The sequence below is a fragment of the Sphaerodactylus townsendi genome, linkage group LG17, assembly GCF_021028975.2.
Source record: "Sphaerodactylus townsendi isolate TG3544 linkage group LG17, MPM_Stown_v2.3, whole genome shotgun sequence".
NCBI lineage: Eukaryota > Metazoa > Chordata > Lepidosauria > Squamata > Sphaerodactylidae > Sphaerodactylus > Sphaerodactylus townsendi.
The window spans coordinates 13,375,472-13,402,503 of NC_059441.1; the positions used below are offsets into that span (position 1 = coordinate 13,375,472).

General features: G+C 49.7%; 1 protein-coding gene across 1 annotated transcript in view; it reads left to right on the plus strand.

Moving 5' to 3' along the window:
- CLK3 (CDC like kinase 3) overlaps positions 1-27,032 on the plus strand; it is a 28,914-nt gene that overhangs the window by 1,248 nt on the left and 634 nt on the right. The window contains exons 2-13 of the mRNA XM_048519737.1: positions 7,420-7,571; positions 12,394-12,610; positions 15,293-15,386; positions 15,697-15,763; positions 18,728-18,859; positions 20,548-20,720; positions 22,042-22,136; positions 23,033-23,132; positions 24,440-24,555; positions 25,846-25,931; positions 26,173-26,179; positions 26,500-26,628. Of these exons, the coding sequence (XP_048375694.1) occupies positions 7,420-7,571; positions 12,394-12,610; positions 15,293-15,386; positions 15,697-15,763; positions 18,728-18,859; positions 20,548-20,720; positions 22,042-22,136; positions 23,033-23,132; positions 24,440-24,555; positions 25,846-25,931; positions 26,173-26,179; positions 26,500-26,628 (1,368 nt within the window). The remainder of the gene's footprint in view (positions 1-7,419; positions 7,572-12,393; positions 12,611-15,292; positions 15,387-15,696; positions 15,764-18,727; positions 18,860-20,547; positions 20,721-22,041; positions 22,137-23,032; positions 23,133-24,439; positions 24,556-25,845; positions 25,932-26,172; positions 26,180-26,499; positions 26,629-27,032) is intronic.

Sequence of the window (27,032 nt, forward strand, 5' to 3'; positions counted from 1 at the left end):
TTCAAACTTGGTTCTCAATTAGATGAATCTGTCTGGCCTGTTTCTCTCCCCCCCTCCCCCAATGAGAAATGGTAACTGATAAGAAATGAATTTTCCTTATTTTATTGTTTTTAAATCCGCATTTCAGTGAGCACAATCCTTCTCCTTGACATGCCACTTTTCTTTATGGACATAATATATTATGCAGACGAGGATAAATAATTTTATCCAAAATCCCACTATAAACATGCAGAACATGGTTCACAATCATGAAACCAAGTGAGTCCCAACTCGCCAGCTAAAATCAGCTTGACTCCCACCGTATGTCCTGCCCTACCAAAGAGAAAAAGATTTGCTGTCCACATAGAGCAGTGATGGTGAACCTTTTTGAGACCGAGTGCCCAAATTGCAACCCAAAACCCACTTATTTATCGCAAAGTGCCAACACGGCAATTTAACCTGAACACTGAGGTTTTCGTTTAGAAAAAACAGTTGGCTCCGAGGCGTCCGTTACTCGGGAGTAAGCTTGGTGGTAGTCGATGGCTTTGCTTTGAAGCAGCCGAGCAATTCTTCCAATGGGTGAATCACGGCCCTAGGAGGGTTTACTCAGAAGCAAGCCCCATTGCCAGCACCCAAGCTTACTCCCAGGTAAAGGATCGCGCTGTAGTTCTTCGCATGAAAATCAGTGGGGTTTAACAGCGCTTAACAGGGTTACCTACACTGCTTCCCCAAAACTAGGTCTTAGGTTTAATGCTAATAATCGAGCCCAGCAGCCCAGGCCAGCCTAAATTTGGGGGGGGGGGGCACTCTGTTTGTGCGTGCCCACAGAGAGAGCTCTGAGTGCCACCTCTGGCACCCGTGCCATATATTCGCCACCACTGCCCTAAACCTTCCTCTGTCGGGAGCATAAACTGGGAATGTGGGACAGAGGCGTAAGGAGGGAAATTGCGCCCGGGGCAACACCTACTCCAGGTACCCCCCCCTTGCCCCACGTACCGTAACCGATTGAAGGAGCAGCCTGGTGGGGTGGGGGGCAATTTTCCACCCTTCATGTGACCCACTGGCATGTGTCTGGGGACATGGTAAAAGATAAAAGTAAAAGATCATGCTTTAGTTCTGCGCATGAAAATCAGTGGGGTTTAACAGCACTTAACAGGGTTGCCTATACTGCTTCCCCAAAACTAGGTCTTAGGTTTAATGCTAATAATCGAGCCCAGCAGCCCTGGCCAGCCTAGATGTGTGTGTGTGTGGGGGGGACTTTGTTTGTGCGTGCCCACAGAGAGGGTTCTGAGTGTCACCTCTGGCACCTGTGCCATAGGTTCACCACCACTGACATAGAGCCCCCGTACCCCTTATCTTCCTTTGTGACACATGCATTTTTCACGTGGAAATGGGAAACACCCCCTCCCCCTTGCTGATAGAACAGAGCAGTCAGTCTCGCAAACCTCTGCCTGTAATCTGCTCGGTTCCACTGCAGTCTGCGGGAAGTGTTATGTAAACCTTCCGAGACGCTTAACAAAAAGATTTTGCAAAAAGTCACGAACACGAGCCTGAAATGAGCGCGAACACAAGCCTGAAATGAACGAGGCCTGCATAAACAGCAGGAACGTATGAAACTGACTAATTCAGAGTTAGTTTATCCAGCCTAATTTTGTCTACTGGACTGCAAGAAACGGGCAGTTTCTCCAAGGCAGAGAAAGGTGTATTCAGAAAACAAACAAATCTCCTGGGACATGAGCAGCAGTGGCATAGTTGTTAAGAGCAGGCGCACTCTAATCTGAAGGAACCGGGTTTGATTCCCTGCTCTGCCGCTTGAGCTGTAGATGCTTATCTGGGGAATTCAAATTAGCCTGTACACTCCCACACACGCCAGCTGGCTGACCTTGGGGCTAGTCACAGTTTTTCGGAGCTCTCTCAGCCCCATCCACCTCACAGAGTGTTTGCTGGGGGAGGGGGAGGTATTGTAAGCCCCTTTGAGTCTCTTTGCAAGAGAGAAAGGGGGGTATAAATCCAAACTCTTCTTAGAAAAACAAACAACCCCCATACAATTTTAAATCATCTTCAGCAGCTTGGGCCCCATCCTGTTGTTAATTGCATGTATCAGGTCGTTAGTAGTGGTGCAGGGTTATTTTGGGAGGGGAGCCAAATTTGTCTGGATGTTATCCCTCTTTGGGCCCGTGTGTCTGTTTTTCGATATATGACACAAATTAATCTACCTTTAGCAAAGCTGGAACAAGAGAGGTGGCTTGTGAGGCAGGAGCGCGAGAAGTCTAAACCCCCTTCGTTTGTCTGCGTTACAGTAATTTTTTTGCGGACATTGACTGTAGCTCACGTTTAATTCCGTGTGACGTCTGGAACAGGCCTGTCATCAGATGAGTGGAGGATTGTTGTTTTAATTATCTTAAAATATCAAATAGATTCATGGATGATAGGCGCATCAGCAGCTACTAGCCGTGGTGACTGAAGAGAGCTTCCTCATTTAAAGGATGTTTAACCTCTGAGTATCAGGGCTAGGGAGAGCTTTATGTTCTGTTTTCTGGCCCTCTGGGGCAGTTGGTTGGCCGCTGAGCTCAACAGGATGCTGGACTAGATGCACCACTGATTTAATTCAGCAGGCCTCTTTGGGGTTCTTATAATGTTTAAAAATGTAGCGGCAGTGGCGTAGTGGTTAAGGGCAGGTGTACTCTAATCTGGAGGAATCAAGTTTGATTCACCGCTCTGCCGCTTGAGCTGTGGAGGCTTATCTGGGGAATTCAGGTTAGCCTGTGCACTCCAACACGCGCCAGCTGGGTGACCTTGGGCTAGTCACAGTTCTTCGGAGCTCTCTCAGCCCCACCTACCTCACAGGGTGTTTGTTGTGAGGGGGGAAAGGTTTGTAAGCCCCTTTGAGTCTCCTACAGGAGAGAAAGGGGGGATATAAATCCAACTCTTCTTCTATTTTATAGTCCCACCCCATATTCAGACATAGTGGAGGTCTTGACTGTTGAAGTTCTTTGAGGTGCTGCCATTTTTAAAGACCCACGCAAGGTAACCATTTGGTAGGATCTTAAAAGGCCCTTCCTACTGGACCTTGACTGCTTTGTATTGAAAAGGTGGTCGGTGAAACGTCTAAAACTAGTTCCAACATTGTCTGAGTCTTTCTTTGTATGCATGTCTATTCTTATCTCCAATTTCCAAATTGGAGCTTAGTTTCAGATTCTCCGTGTAGGGGAGAATTGGATTAATAGGTCCTCGAGGTTGATTCCACTGAACCTCCCGAGCTCTGCTTTCCTGTGGGACAACTGGTTTTACCAGCAGGCTAGTTTAAATGCCTCATTAGGAAGGAGGCAGAATTCCCTGCCCTTGACTCAACCCAGTTCTTTGCTCCCTTCCTTCTCTCTTCAATCTCAAAAATGGAGGTTGAATTCCAGGTTGGGGATTCACACAGCAACGAGATCCTGGTTTTGTTTGATAATTTAGTGCCTCCCAGATAACAGATATGCTTTTCAGAATTTCAAGCTCGTGAAAAATGGCTTGTCGTCTTTTAAAAGCTGTTGTTAAACAAAGTTGTTGGGTTTTTTAAAGAAAAAAAATCAGTATGCTTCTGATTTAAAATGGAGAGGGGGGGAGAAGAGACAGGTAGGGTGACTGAAGCTTGGGCAGGTTATTTCGATTTTTACTTTGAGGATGTCCCTTAAGGAGTGTTGATCCTTTAGACATGGAAGTAAATGGACAAAAAGTATTTTTCATTCCGATATTAGAAGATGAAGAAGAGGAGGAGGAGGAGGAGGGGTTTGGATTTATATCCCCCCTTTCTCTCCTGCAGGAGACTCAAAGGGGCTGACAATCTCCTTGCCCTTCCCCCCTCACAACAAACACCCTGTGAGGTGGGTGAGGCTGAGAGAACTCCAAAAAGCTGTGACTAGCCCAAGGTCACCCAGCTGGCGTGTGTGGGAGTGTACAGGCTAATCTGAATTCCCCAGATAAGCCTCCACAACTCAAGCGGCAGAGCTGGGACTCAAACCTGGTTCCTCCAGATCAGAGTGCACCTGTTCTTAGCCACTGCTCTTAGCCACTACTCCACTGCTGCTCCCTTTAAATCATCCTATCCCAAATATCGGACTGCACATAGTTGTTCTATATCGTTGTTCTATGTTGCTGCAACATTTCAGGAGGGAGGGTCGCCATCTTTTGGAATTGGCTCGCTGGTTACCCCTCTAGGGAGTTTTGAGCTGAGTTTTGAGGCAGGGCATCGCACTCCCTCCTAGAAATGTTTGCCTGCTAACACAGCAGCTATTTTACGTTGACGCAGTAATTGAAATAAGGAAGATGTTGGTCCTTCAGCACTCCAGCACTCGTTTGTTTTTTTGGGGGTGGGGGACTTTGCGAGTGTCAGACATGCAAGAGGATGTGAACAGGATGGAGGTGGTGATGAATGAATACTTCCGAGACAATAGAATCAAAGGAATTTGCTGTGCCCATAACCAGTGAATAATTTAAAGGGAATGATTCACACTGTGCCCCGACTTGGGTGGCACAAGCTAGCCTGATCTTGCCAGACCTTAGAAGCCATGCAGGGTCAGATGTGGGTATCACTTGGATAGGGGACCACCAAGGAAATCCTGGGTGGCAGTGTAGAAACAGGAAAATGCAAACTACCTCCTGGGCATCGGTTTGCCCTGAAAACCCTACAGGGTCTCCCTAACTGACCTGGGACCAGTTCCGCTATGAATTGGAGAACCAGCACGGCGTAGTGGCTTTAGAGCAGGTGCACTCTAATCTGGAGAACCTTGTTTGATGCCCCACTTTGCCACTTGAGCTGTGGAGGCTTATCTGCTGAGCTGGATTAGTTTGTGCACTCCAACACATGGGTGATCTTGGGGCTAGTCACAGTTCTTCGGCGCTCTCTCAGCCCCACCCGCCTCACTGGGTGTTTGTTGTGGGGGAAGGGAGATTGTAAGCCCCTTGGAGTCTCCTTACAGGAGAGAAAGGGGATATAAATCCAAACTTTTGCGAATTGGTATTTGCCTTTCATAGTTTATTTTCCTTTTCCGTGTAAAATGGACACAATATTTCTGTTGCTGTTGACAGGTATACTTTTAATCCTGTTATTTTCTAGACTGAGATCCAGGCATCCTTTGGTGTACTGTACTGGGTTTATGAATATAATGGAGATTACTCACCCAGGTGTCTTTTCTGTGTAGTTGTACCTCTTTACGAAAAATGACATTTCATTTAAAAAGCGATTTATAATGTTTTTGAGAAATTGGAGCCTGACCCAGCGCTATTCACTTAATTGGGGGTCTCAGGACCCCTTCTGCAAAGTATCCCCCCCCCCCAGGCCGAAGCTTAAATCATAGACCCCACTGACGAGAGATATCATTAAAATGTCGCAGAAGGCACAGAAACACACTCAGAGCAGTGTTTTGAAGAGTTAACTCACAACATATATTTACTGGAGCAGTAAGTCACTTGGATATTTTAAAACCTACAAACGCCTCCAACTGCAGTTGCGGCAAATGTGTGTGTTGTGCCAACCTGAGAACAACTCGGGCTGCTCTGACGCATTGTTGAAGTGACTGCTTAACAAAAAGAGTCAGTTGTGCAGCTGGGGTGTGTGTGCGTGCAGCAGAATACAGAATTATTCTGTGGATGTCTTCACAGCATTTCAGATTGATCATTCTTAGCCGGTTACATCTGCTTTTGGGCTGTTGAACACACACAATTCGCAGAGCTGTGCTTTTAGATATTTGGAGGGACGCATTCCACTCAGTAAATTGGAAGCCTTCCTCCGATGTAAGCATACCTTCCCGTGGAAAGGGCTACTACCTCGGTGGAGTCTCCTTCTTTAGAGGTTTTTAAACAGAGGCTGGATGCCCATCTGTTAGGAGTTCTCTAATTATGTGTTCCTGCATTCCAGGGGGTTGGACTTGATGGCCCTTGGGGGTGTCCTCCAACTCCGCGATTCTATAATTAAGTGGGGGAATGTCTCCTTGAGCCGAGAGAAGGGTTCCAACTTAGCTGAATTGCATGCTAGGATATAGGCCACCGTCCTTGAAATGGCTGCAGCGGAAATCCGTGCGAGAAGACGGCTGAAACGAGAAGGTGGTTGAAGTGGAAATTATTTTCATCCACAATCAAGGAGGTGGTACTTATACATCCAGATTCCTGCCAGTGGAATTTCAGGAGTTCCAGAAGTCGAGAGAGGCAGATCTTTATTCTGTCTCCTCCTTCTCCCTAGAAGAATGTCGCTTCCTTGAATTAAGTCATTGCTGTTCTATGTCCTGAGGGGTTTCCTTTGAAGGAGTATAGCTGGTGTAAATATGCCTCTGCGGTGTTGCATGTATATATAATGTGGCGGGTAAAATTGCAGCTTAAATTATGTCTTCGAGACCGGGTTGTTCTGTAGAGACCAAGGGATAGCTGAGATTTCTTTTTGGCTGTTAACTTTTGGCCGCCTGGTCTTCCGGATACTGTACGGCATGGCCAGGCCAGACCAAACCAGGCTATTCACCCCAGTTCCATTCATCCTTTGTCTTGGGACAAATCTGCGGAGCTCCTAGTCCTTTAAGAACAGGTGCAGTCTGGTCCCCAACATGGATTCCAGTTCTGTTGACTTCAGAGAGGCTTCCTGTTAAATAAGTAGCTTTCAGAGTACGTGTTTAGCTAGCAGTGGCGGTTACGCTTGCTTTTCTGACGAGCGTTTCCTTCGGATCTGTCACAAACACAGCATCTCACCTGCAGACCTGACGGTGCATTGCATCAGTAGAGATGCTACAGTACCATTAGTGGCAAGAAACTAAACCTGTACCCTCGCTGTAGTTGAAAGGGCACATCTTTCCGTCGCTTTTGGGAGTTGTCTCTTCTAAAAAGGTGGCCAGTGTGGTGTAGTGGTTAAGAGCAGGTGCAGTCTGATCTTGAGCACCAGGATTGATTCCCCGCTCTGCCACTTGAGCTGTGGAGGCTTATCTAGTGAACCAGATTGGCTTGTGCACTCCCAACACACGCCAGCTGGGTGACCTTGGGCTAGTCACAGTTCTTCGGAGCTCTCTCAGTCCCACTCACCTCACAGGGTGTTTGAGAGTGGGAGGGGGAAGGAGATTGTAAGCCCCTTTGAATCTCCTAACAGGACAGAAAGGAGGGATATAAATCCAAACTCTTCTTGTAAAATGGTACCGTGCCTTTAACATGATGTGTCTTCAAAGATGTTCTGCTTATGTCACAAAGACCGTCTTACTGGCACTGGGACATGAATACTCTAGGCCTGAATTTCTTAGCGCCCTGAACTAACTGCTCAGCATGTATTTAACACACGCCTTTTAAAGTGCAGTAAGACTCACCCAGTGTGTGTTAAAGGTAGGCCCAGACCGTTGGCCAAGATTGCAGGAGTGTGTTTGTGGGGCGGACGCATTTTGCCGACGATCGCTTCCCAGCGTTGACGTGTTTCCTTTGCCTCCGTAGATGCATCACTGTAAGCGCTTTCGCTCCCCTGAGGCGGAGTCATACATGAACCACAGCTGGAAGAGGAGGCGGTCTCGCAGCAGAGAGCATCACGAAGGAAGGCCGCGCTATCCCAGCCGCCGGGACCTTTCACGGAGGTCGCGTTCCAGAAGGTGAGCTGAGCCTCTTTTTTGTGGGACAGGCTTTTGTGCCGAGGCCACCTTCGCCGACTTAGGACCCTGACCATTCTTCAGAGTTCTTTGAATGTGAAGAAAACAGAGTTGTGTCACTTTGGAAGGGAGTTGTGTCACTTTGACCAGAGCCTGGGACTGTTCTGTTGTGGCTCCAGAACTGTGCAGTGGCCTCCTGAGAGAGCCAGCATGGTGTAGTGGTTAAGAGCAGGTGCACTCTAATCTGGAGAACCGGGTTTGGCTCCCCGCTCTTGCCACTTGAGCTGTGGAGGCTTCTCCGGTGAACCAGATTAGCTTTTGCACATGCCAACACATTCCAGCTGGGTGACCTTGGGTTAGTCACAATTCTCTCTGAACTCTCTCACCCCCACCCACCTCACAAGGTTGTGGGGAGAGGAAGGGAAAGGAGATTGCAAGCCCCTTTGAGTCTCCTTACAGGAGAGAAAGGGGGGGGGATATAAATCCAAATTATTCTTCTTTTTTATTGAAGAGGTGTTGCTGGGTTCCTTCCTTGGAGATCTTCAGGAGGAACTACACAGCCTGCCTGTTTGCTGGGGCTTTTGAGGAATTTTGGACGGCAGGCTTCTTTGAGGGGGTGGGGAGAGATTTTGCCCCTGCCATTTTATTTTGGTTTTAACTGAAGTTGTTTTGAACCTGTCTGCTAAGCTGCCTTGAACGACAAGGATGGGTAGTGTACATGCTTTAATAAAGAAATGCTTGCATTACTAGTTGTCTAGTCAAAAGTGGTTTCTAGCCTCATGGCCCAAAGCGGGCCAGTCAGGGCAAGATAGCCATCTCCATTTGTGTGAGTTCAGGAGTAATTGGGAGTGTGTTGCTGCCACCGCAGCAGGAGGTTGTCCGTATGCTGTTGTGTTCTGTGTTACGCTGGCGCCCGCTTCCTCCAAAAATAGACTGCCCGGCTGAGGAGTGAGGCGGATTTGTCTCGGCTTTAAAAGTGACCAACCTGGAAGGATTGCAGGTTAGCATTGGGTTTCACTGGGCTGGTTGGGGAGGCTGGGGGGGGGGGGGGCGGGAGAGAGCACTTTGGCTCAGGAACATATGAAACAGAAGAAGGGAGCGCAAAGGTCAGCGGTGATTTAATGCTGTGGCCGGGAGGCCGTTGAACAGCAAGTGAGAAATAAGAAATGAGTGGCAGTTGACAGGGAGAGACCCCCCCCCCCCCCCCCGGCCATTTGGGACCCCCCCCATTTGGTGAAGAGAGGGCTGCTAGAAAGATATTGGCGTCTCTTGAAGAAGCCTTGGCACAGACTCCCTATTCAACCCCCACTCTCCCCCCCAGACAAAACACCAAACTGGGCCCCCCAACCCCCCCCCCCCCCCGCTTCCTCCCAGTTCACTGCTCGCTCACCCACCTGAGAGCCAGCATGGTGTAGTGGTTAAGAGCAGGTGCACTCTAATTTGGAGCACCGGGTTTGATTCCCCGCTCTGCCACTTGAGCTGTGGAGGCTTATCTGGTGAACCAGATTGGCTTGTGCACTCCCAACACACGCCAGCTGGGTGACCTTGGGATAGTCACAGTTCTTTGGAGCTCTCTCAGCCCCGCCCACTTCACAGGGTGTTTGTTGTGGGGAGGGGGGAAGTGAAAGGAGCTTGCAAGCCCCTTTGAGTCTCCTTCCAGGAGAGAAAAAGGGGATATAAATCCAAAACTCTTCCTTTGCTCATAACCCGTCGGAACTTTTTTCTACTGGTGAAGCACACGCTCCTTCTGCACCACTAACAACCGCACTTTTATCTGTGAAAGAGAGCATAGACGGATTGCGGTGTCTTGTCTTATGTGGGAGGCCAGAGGGAGTGAGGGGTGGCATGCAAGGGTGGGAAGGAGGGGGGCCCCGGCATCTGGATATGGCCCGCCCACCCTAGCTGGCTGAGAGAGGGGTGGCATGCAAGGGGAGGGAATGAGGGATGGCATGAAAAGGAAGGGAGGGGACCCGGCATCTGGACATGGCTAACCCACCCTAGCAGAGGGAGGGGGAGTGGTAGCATGCAAGGGAAGGGGAGGGAGGGAGGGGTGGCATGCAAGGGAGGGAAGGGGAGGGGGCCGGCATCTGGACCTGGCCCACCCACCCTAGCAGAGGGAGGGAGGGGTGGCATGCAAGGGAGGGGAGGGGGCTGGCATCTGGACCTGGCCCACCCACCCTAGCAGAGGGAGGGGGAGGGAGGGGTGGCATGCTAGGGATGGGGGGAGGACCAGATGTCAGATTTATAGGTCCATCCAGTGTGCTTCCTCCCCATTACAGCTGCATTGGGGAGGGGGAAGTGAGATTTTTTTACACTCCTTTTCGCCTTGCTGGTGGACAGTAAAAGGAATCCAAAAGAGCCTGCCCTCACCCTCAAAAAAACCCCTCCTGCCTGCCAGGAGTCAGAGAAGTTGCGGCGGCCTCTGGACCTGGAAGGAAGGGGGTTTCCCTCGCACTTTGTTTTCTCTACTGGGGAAATGGCCAATCCAGTTCAGTGCCTCCAGCATGGAGCGGGCCTTCTGCTGCAGGCCTTGGCTGGCATCCAGCCCGACGCCAGCCCCGCTGACGAAGCGGTAGCTGTGCTGCAGGCTCGCAAGAGCTGTGTTATGAAAAGGTGCTGCAGAGAAATGACAAATGTGAACAGGCCAAGCCCGCCCCCGACAACGTTGTTTCTCATGAAATGCCGACTGCCACAAATGCCCACGGGACACCTTTTGAATAGCCGCTTCTGCAGGCCGTTCGTTGTTGAGCTGGACGCTTCCGCGTGCTGTGAAAGTCTATTGCAAACGATCGATCGTGGGCTAGCTTTGATTCAGGGCTTCAGAGGCTTGCCCTGGCCATGAGCCACACGGAGGCGCTCATGCGTGTGCCTCTGAGTTCTCTTCCTGCGCACATGTTGTGGTTCTCTTCCTTGCTACAGCCAACAGTCTAGATCAGCGGTGGCGAACCTTTGGCACGGGTGCCAGAGGTGGCACTCAGAGCCCTTCTGTAGGCACACGTTCACAGAGTTCATCATCTGGGGGGCAGAAAATCACCCCCTCACACACACACATCTAGGCTGGCCTGGACATGATCCTTTACCTGGGAGTAAGCTCTGTTGCTGGCAATGGGGCTTGCTTCTGAGTAAGCCCTACTAGGAGTGTGATTCACCCATTCGAAGCGTTGCACAGTTGCTTCATCAAGCTTACTCCTGAGTAACGCATGCCTCAGAGCCAACCGGTTTTTCTAAACTAAAACCTCAGTATTCAGGTTAAATTGCCATGTTGGCACTTCGCAATAAATAAGTGGGTTTTGGGTTGCCATTTGGGCACTCGGTCTCGAAAAGGTTCGCCATCGCTGGTCTAGATATAGTGTTTGGGAAGAAGAAGAGTTTGGATTTATGCCCCACCTTTCTCTCCTGTAAGGAGACTCAAGGTGGTTTACAAGCTCCTTTCCCTTCCTCTCCCCACAACAGAAACCTTGTGAGGCAGGTGGGGGCTGAGAGAGTTCAGGAGAACTGTGACTGGCCCAAGGTCACCCAGCAGAAGTGCAAAAGCACATCTGGTTTACCAGATAAGCTTCTGCCACTCGCTCAGGTGGAGGAGTGGGGAATCAAACCCAGTTCTCCAGATTAGAATCCACCTGTTCTTAACCACTACAGCACACTAATTGTGGGGGATGACACAATTTTTTGTTCTACCTCCGACAATCAACCTCTCACTAGGCACAGCCTCTTTGGCTGATGTTGGCAGAGAGAAATGAAAGGACCCTGGCCTAGCAATTCCACTCGGCAAACTTCCTCCGCCAGTTTGTGCCTTTGCTTGTGGATGTGGAGGTGTATGCTGAGTGTGCTATTGGGCTTGGCATGTTGGCGGTTCAGTCTGAGCTACTTGTTTTTCAAGACCTGGGAGTCTGGCCTGTCTTTCCCCGCTCTGTCGTTCGCAATAACTTGCTGCATCAGCCAGCCCTGCGGTCTGTGCCTTGCCCTGAAGTAAAAGGTAGGCCACCCAGAGTTCACACACCATAATGCCTTTGCATCATCGGGCCAGTGTTGCCTAGCTCTCCTGTGAGACTGCAACTCAGCGGGCCAGTGTTGCCTATCTCTTCTGTGAGACTGCAACTCAGCAGGCCAGTGTTGCCTATCTCTTCTGTGACTTCAACTCAATGGGCCAGTGTTGCCTATCTCTTCTGTGAGACTGCAACTCAGCGGGCCAGTGTTGGCTTAGCATTGCAGAAAGCCCTCGGTTCAGGACCTGGCTTCAGATAGCAGCTGGTGGTAAAGACCTTGACTTGAGACCCTGGCTGAGCGGTAGAGCATGCAGATCCAAGTTTGCCCCTGGCATCTCCTCTGCAAAAGATCAAGTGATGGAAAGGACTCCCTCCTTAGATCCTGGCTCAGAGCAAGAGCTTCAGTGAGCCAGCAGTGGCGTAGTGGTTAAGAGCAGGTGCACTCTAATCTGGCGAACTGGGTTTGATTCCCTGCTCTGCCACTTGAGCTGTGGAGGCTTATCCGGTGGACCGGATTATCTTGTGCACTCCAACACGTGCCAGCTGGGTGACCTTGGGCTAGTCACAGTTCTTCGGAGCTCTCTCAGCCCCACCTACCTCACAGGGTGTTTGTTGTGTGTGTGTGTGTGTGTGTGGGAGATCCAAGTAAAAGGAGCCTGAAAGGGGAGGGGCAGTATAGAAATCAAAATAAAGATCAGGTGGTGGGGAAGACCTCCCTACCAGTCAGAATAGACAAGATTGACATTAAGGGACTGCTGGTCTGATTCAGCGCAAAACATGTCCCCCCCACCTCCCATCCCAAAATGAGTTTTGTAATCCGGTTTCTGCGTTTGCTTCAGCCAGGACAGAATGCCCTATCAGAGACGATACCGAGAGGAAGCGGACAACGAGGTCTACAAGTTCGACGACAGGAGCGCCTCTTTCGGAGAAGACTGTTACTCTTCCCGCCGCTCACGACACCGCCGGAGATCCCGCGACCGAGAACGCCACCGGACCCGGAAGCGCCAGCACCGTTGCCGGAAGCGCAGGACCAGGTCTTGTAGCAGCACATCCTCGGTGAGTAGCATCCAAAACGAGTTCAGGATTGGTGAGGGACGTAACCTCTTTCTAGCTTTTCCACAGCTCTTGAGTAACTTTGGGTGAGTAACCTCTAATCCTCGTCTTTCTCCTCCGCACAGTTGTAGAGTTCTGTTTTGTGGTACCTTTTTGTGACATTGGCTATGTTAGCCTGTTTCAAATGCTGGACGGTTCCCTGATAAGGCGTGCTACTCAGCGTGAATTTGGGAAGGAAAGCCAAATAGGGCGTGTCTCCATGCGATCCAGGGGTGTGGTGGTTAGGAGGACCGCATTTGAGTCCCTGCTCCTCCACCTGAGCAGTGGACTCTTATCTAGGAAATCAGAATTGTTTTCCTACTCCTCCATGCCAGCCGGGTGATCTTGGGCTAGTCACGATTTATTCAGGTCTCTCCCAGCCCCACCCACCCCACAAGGTTTCTGTTGTGGGGACAGGAAGGGGAAACTGAGTTTTTGATCCCACTTTGAGTCTCCTTACAAGAGAGAAAGGAGGGGGGTATAAATCCAAACTCTTTTTCTTCTAGATATGTATATGTATATATATGTACATATACATGTAGCTGTGTGGGTTTTTTGCCATCGTTTGGCACCCTTGAGTTAGCTTGTGTGGCAATCTGCTCCTTCATACTGCTACGCTAGATGGTTCCGTTCGGGGGCACAGGGCAGTGGGACGTTCCCGCCAGGGCCCTCGACTCCTTAAGACCAGATCAATCCATGCCAGATGCATTACTAGGATTGCACTCTCGCTTTCCTTTCCCGCAGTGGAGGTGGTCTCGCTCCTTTTATTGGGATCAGACCAGCCACTTTCTAGCCCCCAAGCCCTGTACACGTTGCAGCCCATAAGGTGAATTTAGCCGTCCAGCCCCATATATGCCGCCCACTAGGGGTTGCGTCCACTTCCTGAGGTTCCAGCATGAAACCTAGCAAGCCGGGCAGCTGAAAAAGGTGGTAATAGAGACAGGTGGCCCATCTTTAGTTGGCTAGGTCTCAAAAGGCATACAGTCTGTGCTTCCTTGCTTCAGCTTTGCGATGAAACCTCTCGCATTGTAACACAAACTCACGCTTTCTCTCTATATCCCTGGTATCCTTCTTAGCATCTTTTCCCCCCCCTCAATGAAAGCTGTTGTTACTGACCTTGAGCGTGATTCGCAAGCAGTTGGCAAAAGTAATTCCCCCCCAGTGCCAGTCCCTACAGGGAGCAAGAAATGTTGAGTCAGGAAAGCACAATGAGATCGAGGCCCTCCTGCGACTCCAGTTTCACTAGCTCAGCTGCATCCTAAATACTGGAAATTGTGAGCGCTGAAATGGGGGCTTAGCTTTCCTTTTGTTAGGCAGTTTGGTGGTTGTGGTATCGATCAGGGCCTGAACGGTCTGGAATAAACACACACTGGTAGAACGCCCTTTGACCTCTTCCCCCTGTTTCTCAGCCATGTTTGCTTATGTCTCAAAGTTTGACCTGATCTCTACACCAGTAAATACATCCCCCTCCCTTTGGGGGAATTGGTCCCACGGTTATACCTATGTGATGTGAAAAAGGTGTGGATTTTGATTTGCGGTGACCTTTTTAAAACGTGTTCTGTATCGTAAACCTTCTTTTAAGGGATCTCCTGATCTGTTCTTTCCACTTTTCCCTGATTTCCCTGTGTTAGAATTTGTGAACAGCTCTGCCCTGCACCGCGGGGGGGGGATCGCAGCACGGAGCCCGTGAGCCGTTTCTTGCCTCTCAGCCGAGAAAGCTCACACCGGGGAAGATGATAACGGGAGGGGGGGGGGAGGGGGGAGGAAGTCCATAAGTTCTTCATACTCTTCAGGATTGCTTGGCAGTTTTGGGGTTTTCTTCCCCCTTCCCTTCAGTAGAAGCTAACAGTGATATATCAGCAGCTGTTTCTTTTCTCTGAAAGTGGAAGCTATGAGCCAGAAGGTTTCCCAAGGCTTGGGACGTGGCGTCCCAGTTGGTCACAACCCACCCCCCTTCCCCCCCAGATTGTCCAAGGGCCGTCGCTGCTGCCACATACACACCCCTTGCTTTATTTCTGCCCATAACAGAAAGCTGACAGCTCCGGTCCGGTTCCGTGGGAGCAGGCTGTTTCGGCTTGTAGAACAGGGCGGGGAGGTTGTGCTCCGGAGGGGCTCCGCTAGCCAAACTTGAATAATTTTGGGGTTGCCCATTTTCACTGTTGTCGACGGAGAAGCTCGAGACCTCTTTTTCCGCACTGTTGGCTGTGTTTTTCCCCCCCTAGCTGTTGAGGGGGGAAGGAGGTGTGTCTAGGGGGGGGGCGTACCCAGCCTCAGGAGCATCCATCCTAGCTGCCTCTTCCCTGCTCGAGAACCAGGTGGCGCTGAAACACTGTCCGCCGCGTCCGCCGCCCGTAGCTATTCGGGGGTTTCTTTTACGTACCTTGTAGCTGTCTCTTTTTTTAACAAAAGAAAAAGAAAAAAAAAGAAAGAAAACTTTTGTTTTGAAGTCGGTTTTGTGTCTTGACGTGTCCCTTGCAATATCCCTATCGTTATATATGCTGTGTGCCTTATGAAATGCTGGGATCTGGAAAAACCACCGGACGCATCGTCGTCTCCTCCGCCTTTGAATGACAACTCAATCTGCCAATCGGAACTGCCCGCTGTGTGCGATTGGTCGGATGGCGTTTCGGGGGGCGGTGTGTACAGAGAAGCCAACAGAGCAATAAGCGCAGCAGGAGCGTGGAAGATGACAAAGAAGGTCACCTGGTGTGCAGGATCGGCGATTGGCTACAAGAGCGATGTACAGCCACCTTTCGTAAAACTTTACCTCTCTACTTTCTATCCCCCCATGTTAGACGAGATCGCTCTCAGTGTACGGGAGGGGTCTCTAGTGTTGTTGTTTATTTTTTATCGTTTATAAAAAATGGACTGACCAGTAAAATTGCCTGAAGCAGGAAGTAGCCACTTGTGTGTTTTAAAAGAAAAGAAAAAGATAGCCATTGAGAGAGCCTTTTTTTCTCTTCAGACTTGTATGCTGTGTGAAATGTTTGCAGGACCTCGCTCCCTCTGCCTCCCCGGGCGCTCACGTGGGTGTCTGTTTTTTCTCCTAGACGAAATAGTCGGGAGTCTGGGCGAGGGGACGTTTGGGAAAGTCGTGGAGTGCGTGGACCATGCCAGGTAGGTCGCCTTCTGTTTTTATTTATTTATTTTATCAATTTTATATACAGTGGAACCTCGGTTTTTGTTGGTAATCTGTCTGAAAAGAATCAATGAAAACTGAAACCGATGAAAACCGAGGCAAACTTTTCCACAGGAATCAATGTGGATCCAATTAATCTGTTCTAGGCACTCCAAAAAACATACCCAAAACACATTTTGGTGAATAAACATAGTGTTTAATGCTGAAAACAGTAACAAACAATAACACTAGGACCAGCTTTAGAGCCAGTGGACCAATGTCGCACCTGAAAGCTGTCCAAAGAGGTCTGTTTCTGACGCCTTTACTTTAAGATTTGTCTGAAACGGGGCAAGACATTGTCATTAAACAAGTTGCAGACACGGCCTGCAACAGCTTTGTCCGGGTGATTTTTCTCCACAAACCTGTGCACCTTACTGCAAATCGATGAAAACTGAGACCAATTTTTCACTGAAAAAACTGATGAAAACCGAAGGCAATGAAAACCGAGGTTCCACTGTACCGCCCTCCCCCGGAGGGCTCAGGGCGGTGTCCAGCATCAATCATAAAAACATTTAAAATCCGCTAAAACAATCAATACCCAATAATTAAAGAACCATACATACATTACAGACGGCTTCAAAACTCCCACCCCTCCCCCTTCCTTGTACCCACGGGAGGCCAGATGTTATTATAGCGATGTAGCTCTCAATTAGACGTTACCCCGGCTGGCCAAATGCCTGGCGGAACAGGTCCGTTTTACGAGCCCTGCGGAAACTCTGTATGTCCCGCAGGGCCCTGGTCTCACCCGGGAGCCTGTTCCACCAAGTAGGGGCCAGCCGGATCACTTTGGAGCCAAGGATCCCTAGCAGGTCCGCCTAGAGGAAGGGCCTAGAGGGGCGATACATGGAGAGACGGTCCTTCTGTCTCTTGTTCCTCTGTTCTACCGCACCCCGAGCCAGAATGAAATCAGGAAGTGTGAGGCATTTTGATCTTTGGGAGGGTAAGGCTAAATATGGACCTTTAAGAGGGTAAGGCTAAACATGGACCTCTTCTCCCTTGGAGGAGGAAGGCATCAGTCTTAAAGCACAGGCAATTCCTCCCACCAGGTCAGAAGAAGGGTTTGGATTTATATCCCCCCTTTCTCTCTTAGGAGACTCAAAGGGACTTTCTTTATATTATTATTTATTACAGTCAAAGACCAGAACAAAACCGTATACAGTAATTAAAATGTAAGGGACTTACAATCTCCTTTCCCTTCCTCTCCCCATGACAAACACCCTGTGAGGGGGGTGGGGCTGAGAGAGCTCAGAAGAACTGTGACTAGCCCAAGGTCACCCAGCTGGCATGTGTGGGAGTGCACAGGCTAATCTGAATTCCCAAGACAAGCCTCCACAGCTCAGGTGGCAGAGTGGGGAATCAAACCCGGTTCTTCCAGATTAGAGTTCACTCGCTCTTAACCACTACACCACGCTGGTTCTGTTTTGTTTTTATTTTATTTTGAGGCTCCTGTTTCTCTTCCTTTCTCCCTAAGAAAAAGAAACCAGTCTGCTTAAAGTAGGGCCATTAAGAGAAAATTCCTTCACATCCAGTTTCTTCCTGAATTCTGAATTCTTCTTTCTTTTCCTCTTCGGAATTTGGAGTCGGTCTCTAAGCCATCCCATTTTAACCGCAGAGAAATACCAAGAGAAAAAGGAAGGTTCTGCAACATTTAAGAGTTTTGCTCTGTAGATACTCACAGCAAGAAGCGTCTCCCCGAACGTCCCCGTTCCTCTTGCGAGAGTACCTTTTGCGGGGTGTAACGTAAAACAACAGAAGGCCCTGAAAATTACAGAAAGGCACATTGATTTCTCTTCACAGAAAAACGAAGAGAAATGAGAGAAACCCTTCTTTTAAAGTGGGGAGGGGAGAATGAGAGGAAACAGGGGGTAGACGTTTGTAACTATTATTCTAAACCATCTTGAACCACGGGTAGAGACCGTATGTAAATGCTTTAATAAATAAATCTGGAAAAGCGACTTTCGGAAAAAGAAATTCCTCTTCCCATAATGGTTGTTAAGCAGAGCTCTGAATGTATGTGCAGAACACAATGGATTCTTGATGGTCCCTGATCTGCTTTCACATCTCCATTGGTGGTTGGGGGGGAGGGGGGTTTCTGCAGGACCTTTGGGCAGGCAGCATTTAGAGGGCGGGGTTGTGGAAGAGATTGTGGGTGTCTCCGCTGGCCTCTGTGTCCCTCTTCCATCTTGTCCCGGATCAGATGTTCAGGTGCTTGGCGACCTTGCGGAAGCATTAAGGACGACCAAAATTCACTGCCGTCCATTCGCGCGACAGAGTTGTCAGCGTTCACAAGGGCCGCAACGTGGTCCCTTTTGCTTGCTATCCGTTTGCGAGCAACTGCAAAGAGAAGGTCTTTGGAAAGGGCCAGGAAGATTTCTTGAGTACAACTCCATAGCTCAGACGAACGTAATGGGACCAGCTGGGCTAGTACAAACTGTTGGGAATTTCTTTGCACAGGAGAAATAGCTCAGATCTGCTTTCTTGCTGAGCCACAAACCCACACTTTCTAGACCACACTTCCTTAGGGTCACATGAGACAACAAAGTGAACTTTTAGCCGTTTTTCTCTTTTTCAAGTTTTGGCACCTGGAGAACACAGTTGGGGGCCAGAAGGGAAATTCTTGCTTCCCAGGGTCTGCAACCTGCGGCTCTCCAGATGTTCATGGACTACAATTCCCATCAGCCCTTGCCACCATGGCCAATTGGTGGCAGGGGCTGGCAGGAATTGTAGTCCATGAACATCTGGAGAGCCGCAGGTTGCAGACCCTGGACTAGCCGACAGCACGAGGACTTAACAGCTGTTTTTCCTTCCCATTCAAAGATGGTGACTGCTGACTTGGTTCACCTTTCTCCACCACTTCTTCCTACCCCTACCCCCCCCCCCTTTTCTTTGACCTGGTTCCATAGGGGCAAGTCTCTGGTAGCTTTGAAAATCATCCGAAATGTGGGGAAGTATCGGGGGGAAATGGCTCTTGACAACGGCTGGAGGTCGCACGTCCTAAAAAAAGAAATTAAAGAGAAGGACAAGGAAAGCAAGCAGTAAGTCTCGCCTCTGGGATCAGCTTTCCTACTGGCTGTTCGGGTTTTGGGGGGGGGGAGGGGGCTTGTTCACCGCCGCCACCGAGTCTCCCAAGGTCCACCTTTTCAGTTCTTTCTCCAGTCGAACGTACTGAGAGAAGAAACTTGTTGAGAAACAGCGATGGCCAGAAGCAGCTGGGAACTGCAGCCTGGTGGTAGCGTTCCATGTAGCCCCGTAGCCGTTTGAAGCAGCGGGGCAGCGACCCACTTGCATATCAGCAGGGCTCAGAAGCTCGCCCCGGTTGTATAGCTCGATCTTTATGAGATATGGAAGAATCTCTTCACCCGTGGGTTTCCCCAGAGGAGTCCTAGCTTAATTCCCTCCCATCCACCCCAGTCTAAATGGTCGCAAACAACGTGGCAGCAGGAATGCTATGCCGTTGTTCTTGGGCAGGGATGCGGGTGCAGATGATTCTGTCATCGAGTCACAGCTAGCGACCTCTAAGGATTTTCAAGGCAAGAGGCATTCAAAGGTGGTTTGCCATTGTCTGCCTATGTGTGGTCAGACCATCTCTGAACATCTCTTGCCTTGAAAACAGCGCAGAGCCACAGTGTAGTGCTAAGACTGGACCAAGCTTCTTGTGCAAGAGCGGGGAAATTTCTCTCTCTTTCTCACAAAACTAGAACCAGGGGGCATCCATTGAAACTGCTGTGGGGGGAAGAACTAGGACTAATAAAAGGAAACATTTCTTCATTCAACACGTGATTGGTGTTTGGAATATGCTGCCACAGGAGGTGGTGATGGCCACTAACCTGGATGGCTTTAAAAGGGGCTCGGTCAGATTGAGGGAGGAGAAGTTGATGTATGGCTCCCAATCTTGATCCTCCTTGATCTGAGATTGCAAAGGCTTTAGCAGACCAGGTGCTCGGGAGCAGCAGCAGCAGCAGCAGGCCATTGCTTTCACCTCCTGCAGGTGAGCTCCCAAAGATATCTGGTGGGCCACTGCGAGTAGTAGCAGAGTGCTGGACTAGAACGTAAGAACGTCAGAAAGAGCCTGCTGGATCAGACCAGAGTCCATCTAGTCCAGCTCTCTGCTACTCGCAGTGGCCCACCAGGTGCCTTTGGGAGCTCACATGCAGGAGGTGAAAGCAAGGGCCTTCTGCGGCTGTTGCTGCTCCCGAGCACCTGGTCTGCTAAAGGCATTTGCAATCTCTGATCAAAGAGGATCAAGATTGGTAGCCATAGATCGACTTCTCCTCCATAAATCTGTCCAAGCCCTTTTTAAAGCTGTCCAGGTTAGACTAGATCAGGGGTAGGGAACCTGCGGCTCTCCAGATGTTCAGGAACTACAATTCCCATCAGCCCCTACCAGCATGGCCAATTGGCCATGCGGCCAGAACTGATAGGGAATTAGCGGATTCCTGAGCTCCTGGGATCTGAACTAGATGGACTCTGGTCTGATCCAGCAGGCTCTTTCTTATGTTCTTCTTATGAATCGAACCTGTTCCTCCAGATTAAAGTGTATTATTCTTAACCACTGCGCCACGCTGGGAGGGGCTCTTAGTGGCTTCTCCGCTTGGGTGTCATTTGCAGTGAGGCTCAGTGGTTCTGGAAGGCTTGCTTAGCCCAGTTGCTGGCTTCAGGGGGAAGAACGGCAGGACTAGTAGTTTTGAGCCCTCTTGTGAACAGCTGTTTTCACCCTCGCCAGGTCCAGCTTGTGCGTCCTGATGTCAGACTGGTTTAACTTCCACGGCCACATGTGCATCGCCTTTGAGCTCTTGGGCAAGAACACGTTTGAGTTCCTGAAGGAAAACGACTTCCAGCCCTACCCCCTCATGCAGATCCGGCACATAGCCTTCCAGCTCTGCCACGCCCTGAAGTGTAAGCCTTCCTTGTGTTTGGCGTCTTAAAAAGCTCGTCCGTCTCCTTAGCCCGTGGGTGTGCAATCTTGAGCCCGTGAGCTCATTTGGGATTCTGGCATGGCGTGGTGGGAGAAGACTTCCCTAAGCAATATACTAGAAGAAGAAAAAGAGCTTGGATTTCTATTTTTGTGTTGGAGCGCATGAGCTAATCTAGTTCCCCAGATAAGCCTCCACAGCTCAAGCGGCAGAGCAGGGAATCAAACCCGGCTCTCCAGATGAGAGTCCACCTGCTCTTAACCACTACGCCACTGCTGCGTATAGTACACTATTTATGCATATGGCAACTGCAGCAAGGGACTTTATAGGCACAAAAATTGAGAGATAGTAAGGTGCCAACAAAAGAGGATTGTATTGTCGAAGGCTTTCACGGCCGGAATCACTGGGGTGCTGTGTGGTTTCTGGGCTGTATGGCCGTGTTCTAGCAGCCTTCTCTCCTGATGTTTCGCCTGCATCTGTGGCTGGCATCTTCAGAGGATCTGAGGATCTTCAGCGCATCCTCTGAAGATTCCAGCCACAGATGCAGAAGCGGCGATCGAAGAATGCTGCTAAGAACAATATACAACCCAGAAACCACAACTGCATGGATTCTGAAAGTTGCAGAATATTCAGAAATGGCAAAGCTCACGACGCTACGAAGGGACAATAGTTTGGACAATTTCTTGGAAATCTGGAAACTTTTGAAAATGGAGAAGAGGCGGCAGGCTTTGAAATCTAAGGAAGACAGATTGCAAACACTAGAATGCATTGAACAAATAACTGTTGAACTAATGTCTTAATTATATATGCAAGAACCTACAGATAACATTTAATCAAAGACAAGATAGCTGGGCCTTAATATATGGTGTGTAATGGACTGTATTTTGTTTCTCGCCTCTGAGGAGCAGCAGTGGCGAAGGAGGTTAAGAGCTCATGTATCTAATCTGGAGGAACCGGGTTTGATTCCCAGCTCTGCCGCCAGAGCTGTGGAGGCTTATCTGGGGAATTCAGATTAGCCTGTGCACTCCCACACACGCCAGCTGGGTGACCTTGGGCTAGTCACAGCTTCTCGGAGCTCTCTCAGCCCCACCCACCTCACAGGGTGTTTGTTGTGAGGGGGGGAAGGGCAAGGAGATTGTAAGCCCCTTTGAGTCTCTTGCAGGAGAGAAAGGGGGATATACATCCAAACTCCTCCTCCTCCTCCTCTTCTTCTTTTTCTTTGTTTCTTTTTATGCTTTGTTTTATGTGTGAAGAAAAAATATATTATTTTAAAAACAAAGCAACCTTTTCTCGGTCTTTTACAGTTCTGCATGACAACCAACTGACTCACACGGACCTCAAGCCAGAAAACATCCTGTTTGTAAATTCAGACTACGACACCTTGTACAACGAGAAAAAGGTGGGCTCGCAGCGTGTGATGGTTTCTACTCTGTGATTGGCTCTTTTTGACCATGGAATGAAAGCAGCGGAGAGATTCCAGCCTTTTGCCTAGGCCAGTGGTGGCGAACCTATGGCACGGGTGCCAGAGGTGGCACTCGGAGCCCTCTCTGTGGGCACGCACAAACAAGAGTGCCTGGGCTGCTGGGCTCGATTATTAGCATTAAACCGAAGACCCAGTTTTGGGGAAGCAGTGTAGGTAACCCTGTTAAGCGCTGTTAAACTCCACTGATTTTCATGTGAAGAACTAACCTTGATCCTTTACCTGGGAGTAAGCTCAGTTGCTGGCAATGGGGCTGCGCTTCATGAGAAAACCCTCTAGGATCATGATTCACCACATTGGAAGGATTGCACGAGGATTGCTTGAAGCAAAGCCACCATTACCACCAAGCCTACTCCTGAGTAGCACGCTGCCTCGAGGGCCCCGCAGTTTTTCTAAAGCTAAAAACCTCAGTGGTAGTTAAATTGCGTGTTGGCACTTTGCGATAAACAAGTGGGTTTTGGGTTGCAATTTGGGCACTTGGTCTCGAAAAGGTTCGCCATCACTGGCCCAGGCAGTTGTTCAGAGCATGATTTTACCTGACCTTCTGTGACTTTTTGACATAAGGAGGATTTGCTTTCATCGTAATTGTGCTGTTATTTGAAACGTTTAGTAGGCATCTTTCTCCCTTAGACACAGCAAAATAAAACAATGATTATTAAGCAGCAGCAAAGGTACATTTTAAATCATTAGGAGTGCCAATAAATAAGAACTGAATTAGTCAAGTGCAACCATCAGTTTGGTAGTCTGTAATAGTCACCCTGCTAGGAAACCCCCATCTTTGGAAGCTCAGCTGAAAAGGGTCTTGTGTATTCCAGAGCTGCGAGAAGAAGCTGATTGATCAGGAACCGCGTTATCCAGTGGCTGATTTTTGGGGAAGCGCCACCTTACGACCGAGCATCGCCACCACCATCATTGGCCGCAGCGGCATTACATGCCGGGAGAATGATCTTGGGTGAGTGGCCTTTGCCTGCCACGGTTCTGTGGGTGTCGTAGAGGGTTAAAAGGGGAGGGGGCGAGGAGCGCTTTCCGAGTGGTGTGCTCACCAAGATGTCACGCTAAAAGGCAGAAGCAGTGAGAAGCCGTCTGCATAATGTCTTTGAGATTGGAAGGGCTTTAAGAAGGGGTGGTGCTAAATGAAGAATGGAGCTGTTTGACATCAGGAAACCATAACACAGAGCTCATGGAGCATTATTGATATGAATCTGGGTATATACACCCCATTTGCAGTTCCTCACTGAAACTTTCCACTATTACTGTGGGACTAGAGTGAGGAGAAGAAGAAGAAGAGTTGGATTTATATCCTCCTCTCTCTCCTGTAAGGAGACTCAAAGGGGCTGACAATCTCCTTTCCCTTCCCCACAACCCCCTGTGAGGTGAGTGGGGCTGAGAGAGCTCCAATCTCCTGTAAGGAGACTGGAAGGGGCTTACAATCTCCTTTCCCTTCCCCCACCCCCCACAACAAACACCCAGTGAGGTGAGTGGGGCTGAGAGCTCCAAAGAACTGTGACTAGCCCAAGGTCACCCATCTGGCATATGTCGGAGTGCACAAGCTAATCTGGTTCCCCAGATAAGCCTCCACAGCTCAAGTGGCAGAGCGGGGAATCAATCCTGGTGCTCCAGACTAGAGTGCATGTGCTCTTAACCACTACACCACGCTGGCCACCTTTTTAGAAGAGACAACCACCTTTTTAGAAGATGCAACTCCCAAAAATGACGGAAATATGTGCCCTTTCAATTACAGTGAGGGTACAGGTTTAGAGTTCCTTGCCACTAATAGTACCGGGTTCCCCAGATAAGCCTCCACAGCTCAAGTGGCAGAGCGGGGAATCAAACCCGGTTCTCCAGATCAGAGTGCACCTGCTCTTAACCACTACCCCACGCTGAGCAGTTGTTGAGGGACAGGGGAAGGGCGTTGTCCTCGCCCTCGTGCCGCAGTGCCAGCGAGGGATCCGGGAGCCTTGCTAAGTGAGTTGGGCAGACAGTGCAAGTCAGACAACAGGAAGGTGCCAGGCAGTCGAGCTCCCATTGAAGGCAACGCCCCTAAAGTTTGAGTCGGATGCTCTTTGATCCCGGAGCAGGCAGCGAAATCTCGCCAGCCTTGCCAGCCAAACCAGTTTCTGTCTCGCCAAGCGAACCAGTTTTTCCTCCTGCTTGCGAATAGAGGGAAGGAACTAGGGAGGTACAGAAGGCTAGGGAGGTACAGGAAAAAGCCGTGTCTGCAGCATTCAGTCGGCATCGTGTGTTCCTCTTTGCAGAGCTGGGCTGGGCGCAGCCGTGCGACGTGTGGAGCATCGGTTGCATCCTCTTCGAGTACTACCGGGGGTTCACACTCTTCCAGGTGCGTCAGCTGGAATCAATCCAAACGTGCCCGCTGAAATTATTTTAACTCCCCCCCCCCCAAGCAGTCTAGCCACCATTTCTCAGTTCTCATCTGAGGTTATTGATGATTCTGTAAGAAGAAGAAGAAGTTTGGATTTATATCCCCCCCTTTTTCTCCTGCAGGAGACTCAAAGGGGCTTACAATCTCCTTGCCCTTCCCCCCTCACAACCAGCGCCTGTGAGTGGGTGGGGCTGAGAACTCCGAGCTGTGGCCTTAGCCGAGTCCTGCTGAAGCGATGTTATTAGGAGTGTACAGGCTGAAATCTGAATTCCCCAAGATAAACTCCCACAGCTCAGCTGACAGAGCAGGGGAATCAAACCGGTTCCTCCAGATTGAGACCACGGAATGCCCATCCCATGCGGGTTCTACTCAACCTGTGAATTGCTTGAAGTCGAACAACCCTTTCACAGGGGTCGCCCAAGACTCTGCATCAGTGTTGTTTATCTGTAAAATGGATAAATGTTAGGGTTGGGGGTCACCACAACATGAGGAGCTGTATTAAAGGGTTGCGGCATTAGGAAGGTTGAGAACCACTGCTGTAAGTCCAGATAACAGCGGCAGGCTGTGCGGGAAAGATGCAGAAAAACAAGCTTTGATGGACTGTGGACCACGTCCTGCATTTTGGCAGGAAGTTGGGCGTGGCTGCAGCGAGGATTAGACGTGGCAGCGCGCAGCCCAGCATACCTCCCTCTGAAAGAAATGCAGGCATCGTGGCGCTCTTTGAATAGCTCAGACAGGGATTCTCAGCGTGGTGCCTGCCGAGTGCTTTTAGAAAGTGGATGAGCCAGACACAAAGACTTTTGATACACCTTTGGCTGTGCGGGTTTTTAAAAACGTCTCTTTGGCAGCAGCTGCCACCACAAAACAGAGATCTTTACTCTGTGACTGAACTGGAGCGGCAGCTGCCATCTTGTGGCCGTGCCCAGCACGCTGTATTATAATCCCAAACGTGCCCCCAATGCTCTGAAACATAGGCTTCAAACTCGCAGCCCTCCAGATGTTATGGACTACAGTTCCCATCATCCCGTGGGATGATGCTGGTAGGGGACGATGGGAACTGTAGTCCATAACATCTGGAGGGCCGCGAGTTTGACACCTGCGCTCTAAAATGTTGGGGATCCCCCAGCAAAGAGCTACTACAGAAGGAACATCTTGTCTGGTGTCCTGGAGCAAAGGAGGTTGGTTGTTTCCTCGGGAAGGTGTGTCGAGCAGAGACGGAAGCGTGTTGTCTTTTGTCGTGTTCCCTGAACTCCACGAGGGCGAAGCACTGCTGTGATGATGGAGAAAATCCTGAAGCCCCATCCCGCCTTTTGCCAATCTCACATAAAACAAAGGTGAGCGATTAGGTCTTGCTGAACGAGACTCGTCTCGTTCAAGCACCTGAGTTAGACAGAACCAGCCCCCCCCCCCCGCTGATAGGGCTAGGCCCTTGAAGCGGACCCAGCCGGGTAAGAGAGACTTGATGAGAATGTCAGCTCTGTTTCCTGTATGAATGTGAACAAAATTATTCCCTCCCAGTTTCTCTGGAGATGCTAAGCCCTCTCTGTAGATAGCAAATTTGTGTGTCCTGTGCAGAAATTCTGTACATTTTGCCTGTGTTACAAACTCATGGAGAGGCAGGGGTGGTACCCTGTTTCCCCGAATATAAGACATCCCCAGAAAATAAGACGTAGTAGAGGTTTTGCTGAAGTACGAAATAGAAGGCATCCCCCGAAAGTAAGACGTAACAAAGTTTTTGTTTGGAAGCATGCCCGACGAACAGAACACAGAAAAATAAGACATCCTCTGAAAATAAGACATAGCGCATCTTTTGGGAGCAAAAATTAATATAAGACACTGTCTTATTTTCGGGGAAACACGGTAGGAATCATTCCTGGCTCTTTAAGCTTTAGATGTTGGTAGCCCTGTTCTCTTATCCTTTCTGTCTCTTCCCCACCTAGGAAGCAAAAGTATTTTCACAAGGGGAATTTGGTATGGGATGAGAACACGTCCGATGGAAGATACGTCCAAGAGAACTGTAAACCACTACAGGTGAGGACTGGTTGCATTGCTGAAGTTCAGAAATTACAGAAAGGTTCAAATTAAGGATTTGGATTTATACCCACCTTTCTCTCCTGGAAGGAGACTCAAGGCGGCTTACAAGCTCCTTTCCCTTCCTCTCCCCACAACAGACACCTGGTGAGGCAGGTGGGACTGAGAAAGTTCTGAGAGAACTGTGGCTAGCCCGAGGTCACCCAGCTGACATGTGTTGGAGTGCACAAGCTAATCTGCTTCACCAGATAAGGCTCCACAGCTCAAGTGGCAGAGTGGGGAATCGAACCCGGTTCTCCAGATTAGAGTGACGCTGCTCTTAACCGCTATGCCACTGCTGCTCCTAGACTAGGGGTGTCCAAATCTGGCCCTCCAGAGGTTCATGGACTACGATTCCCATCAGC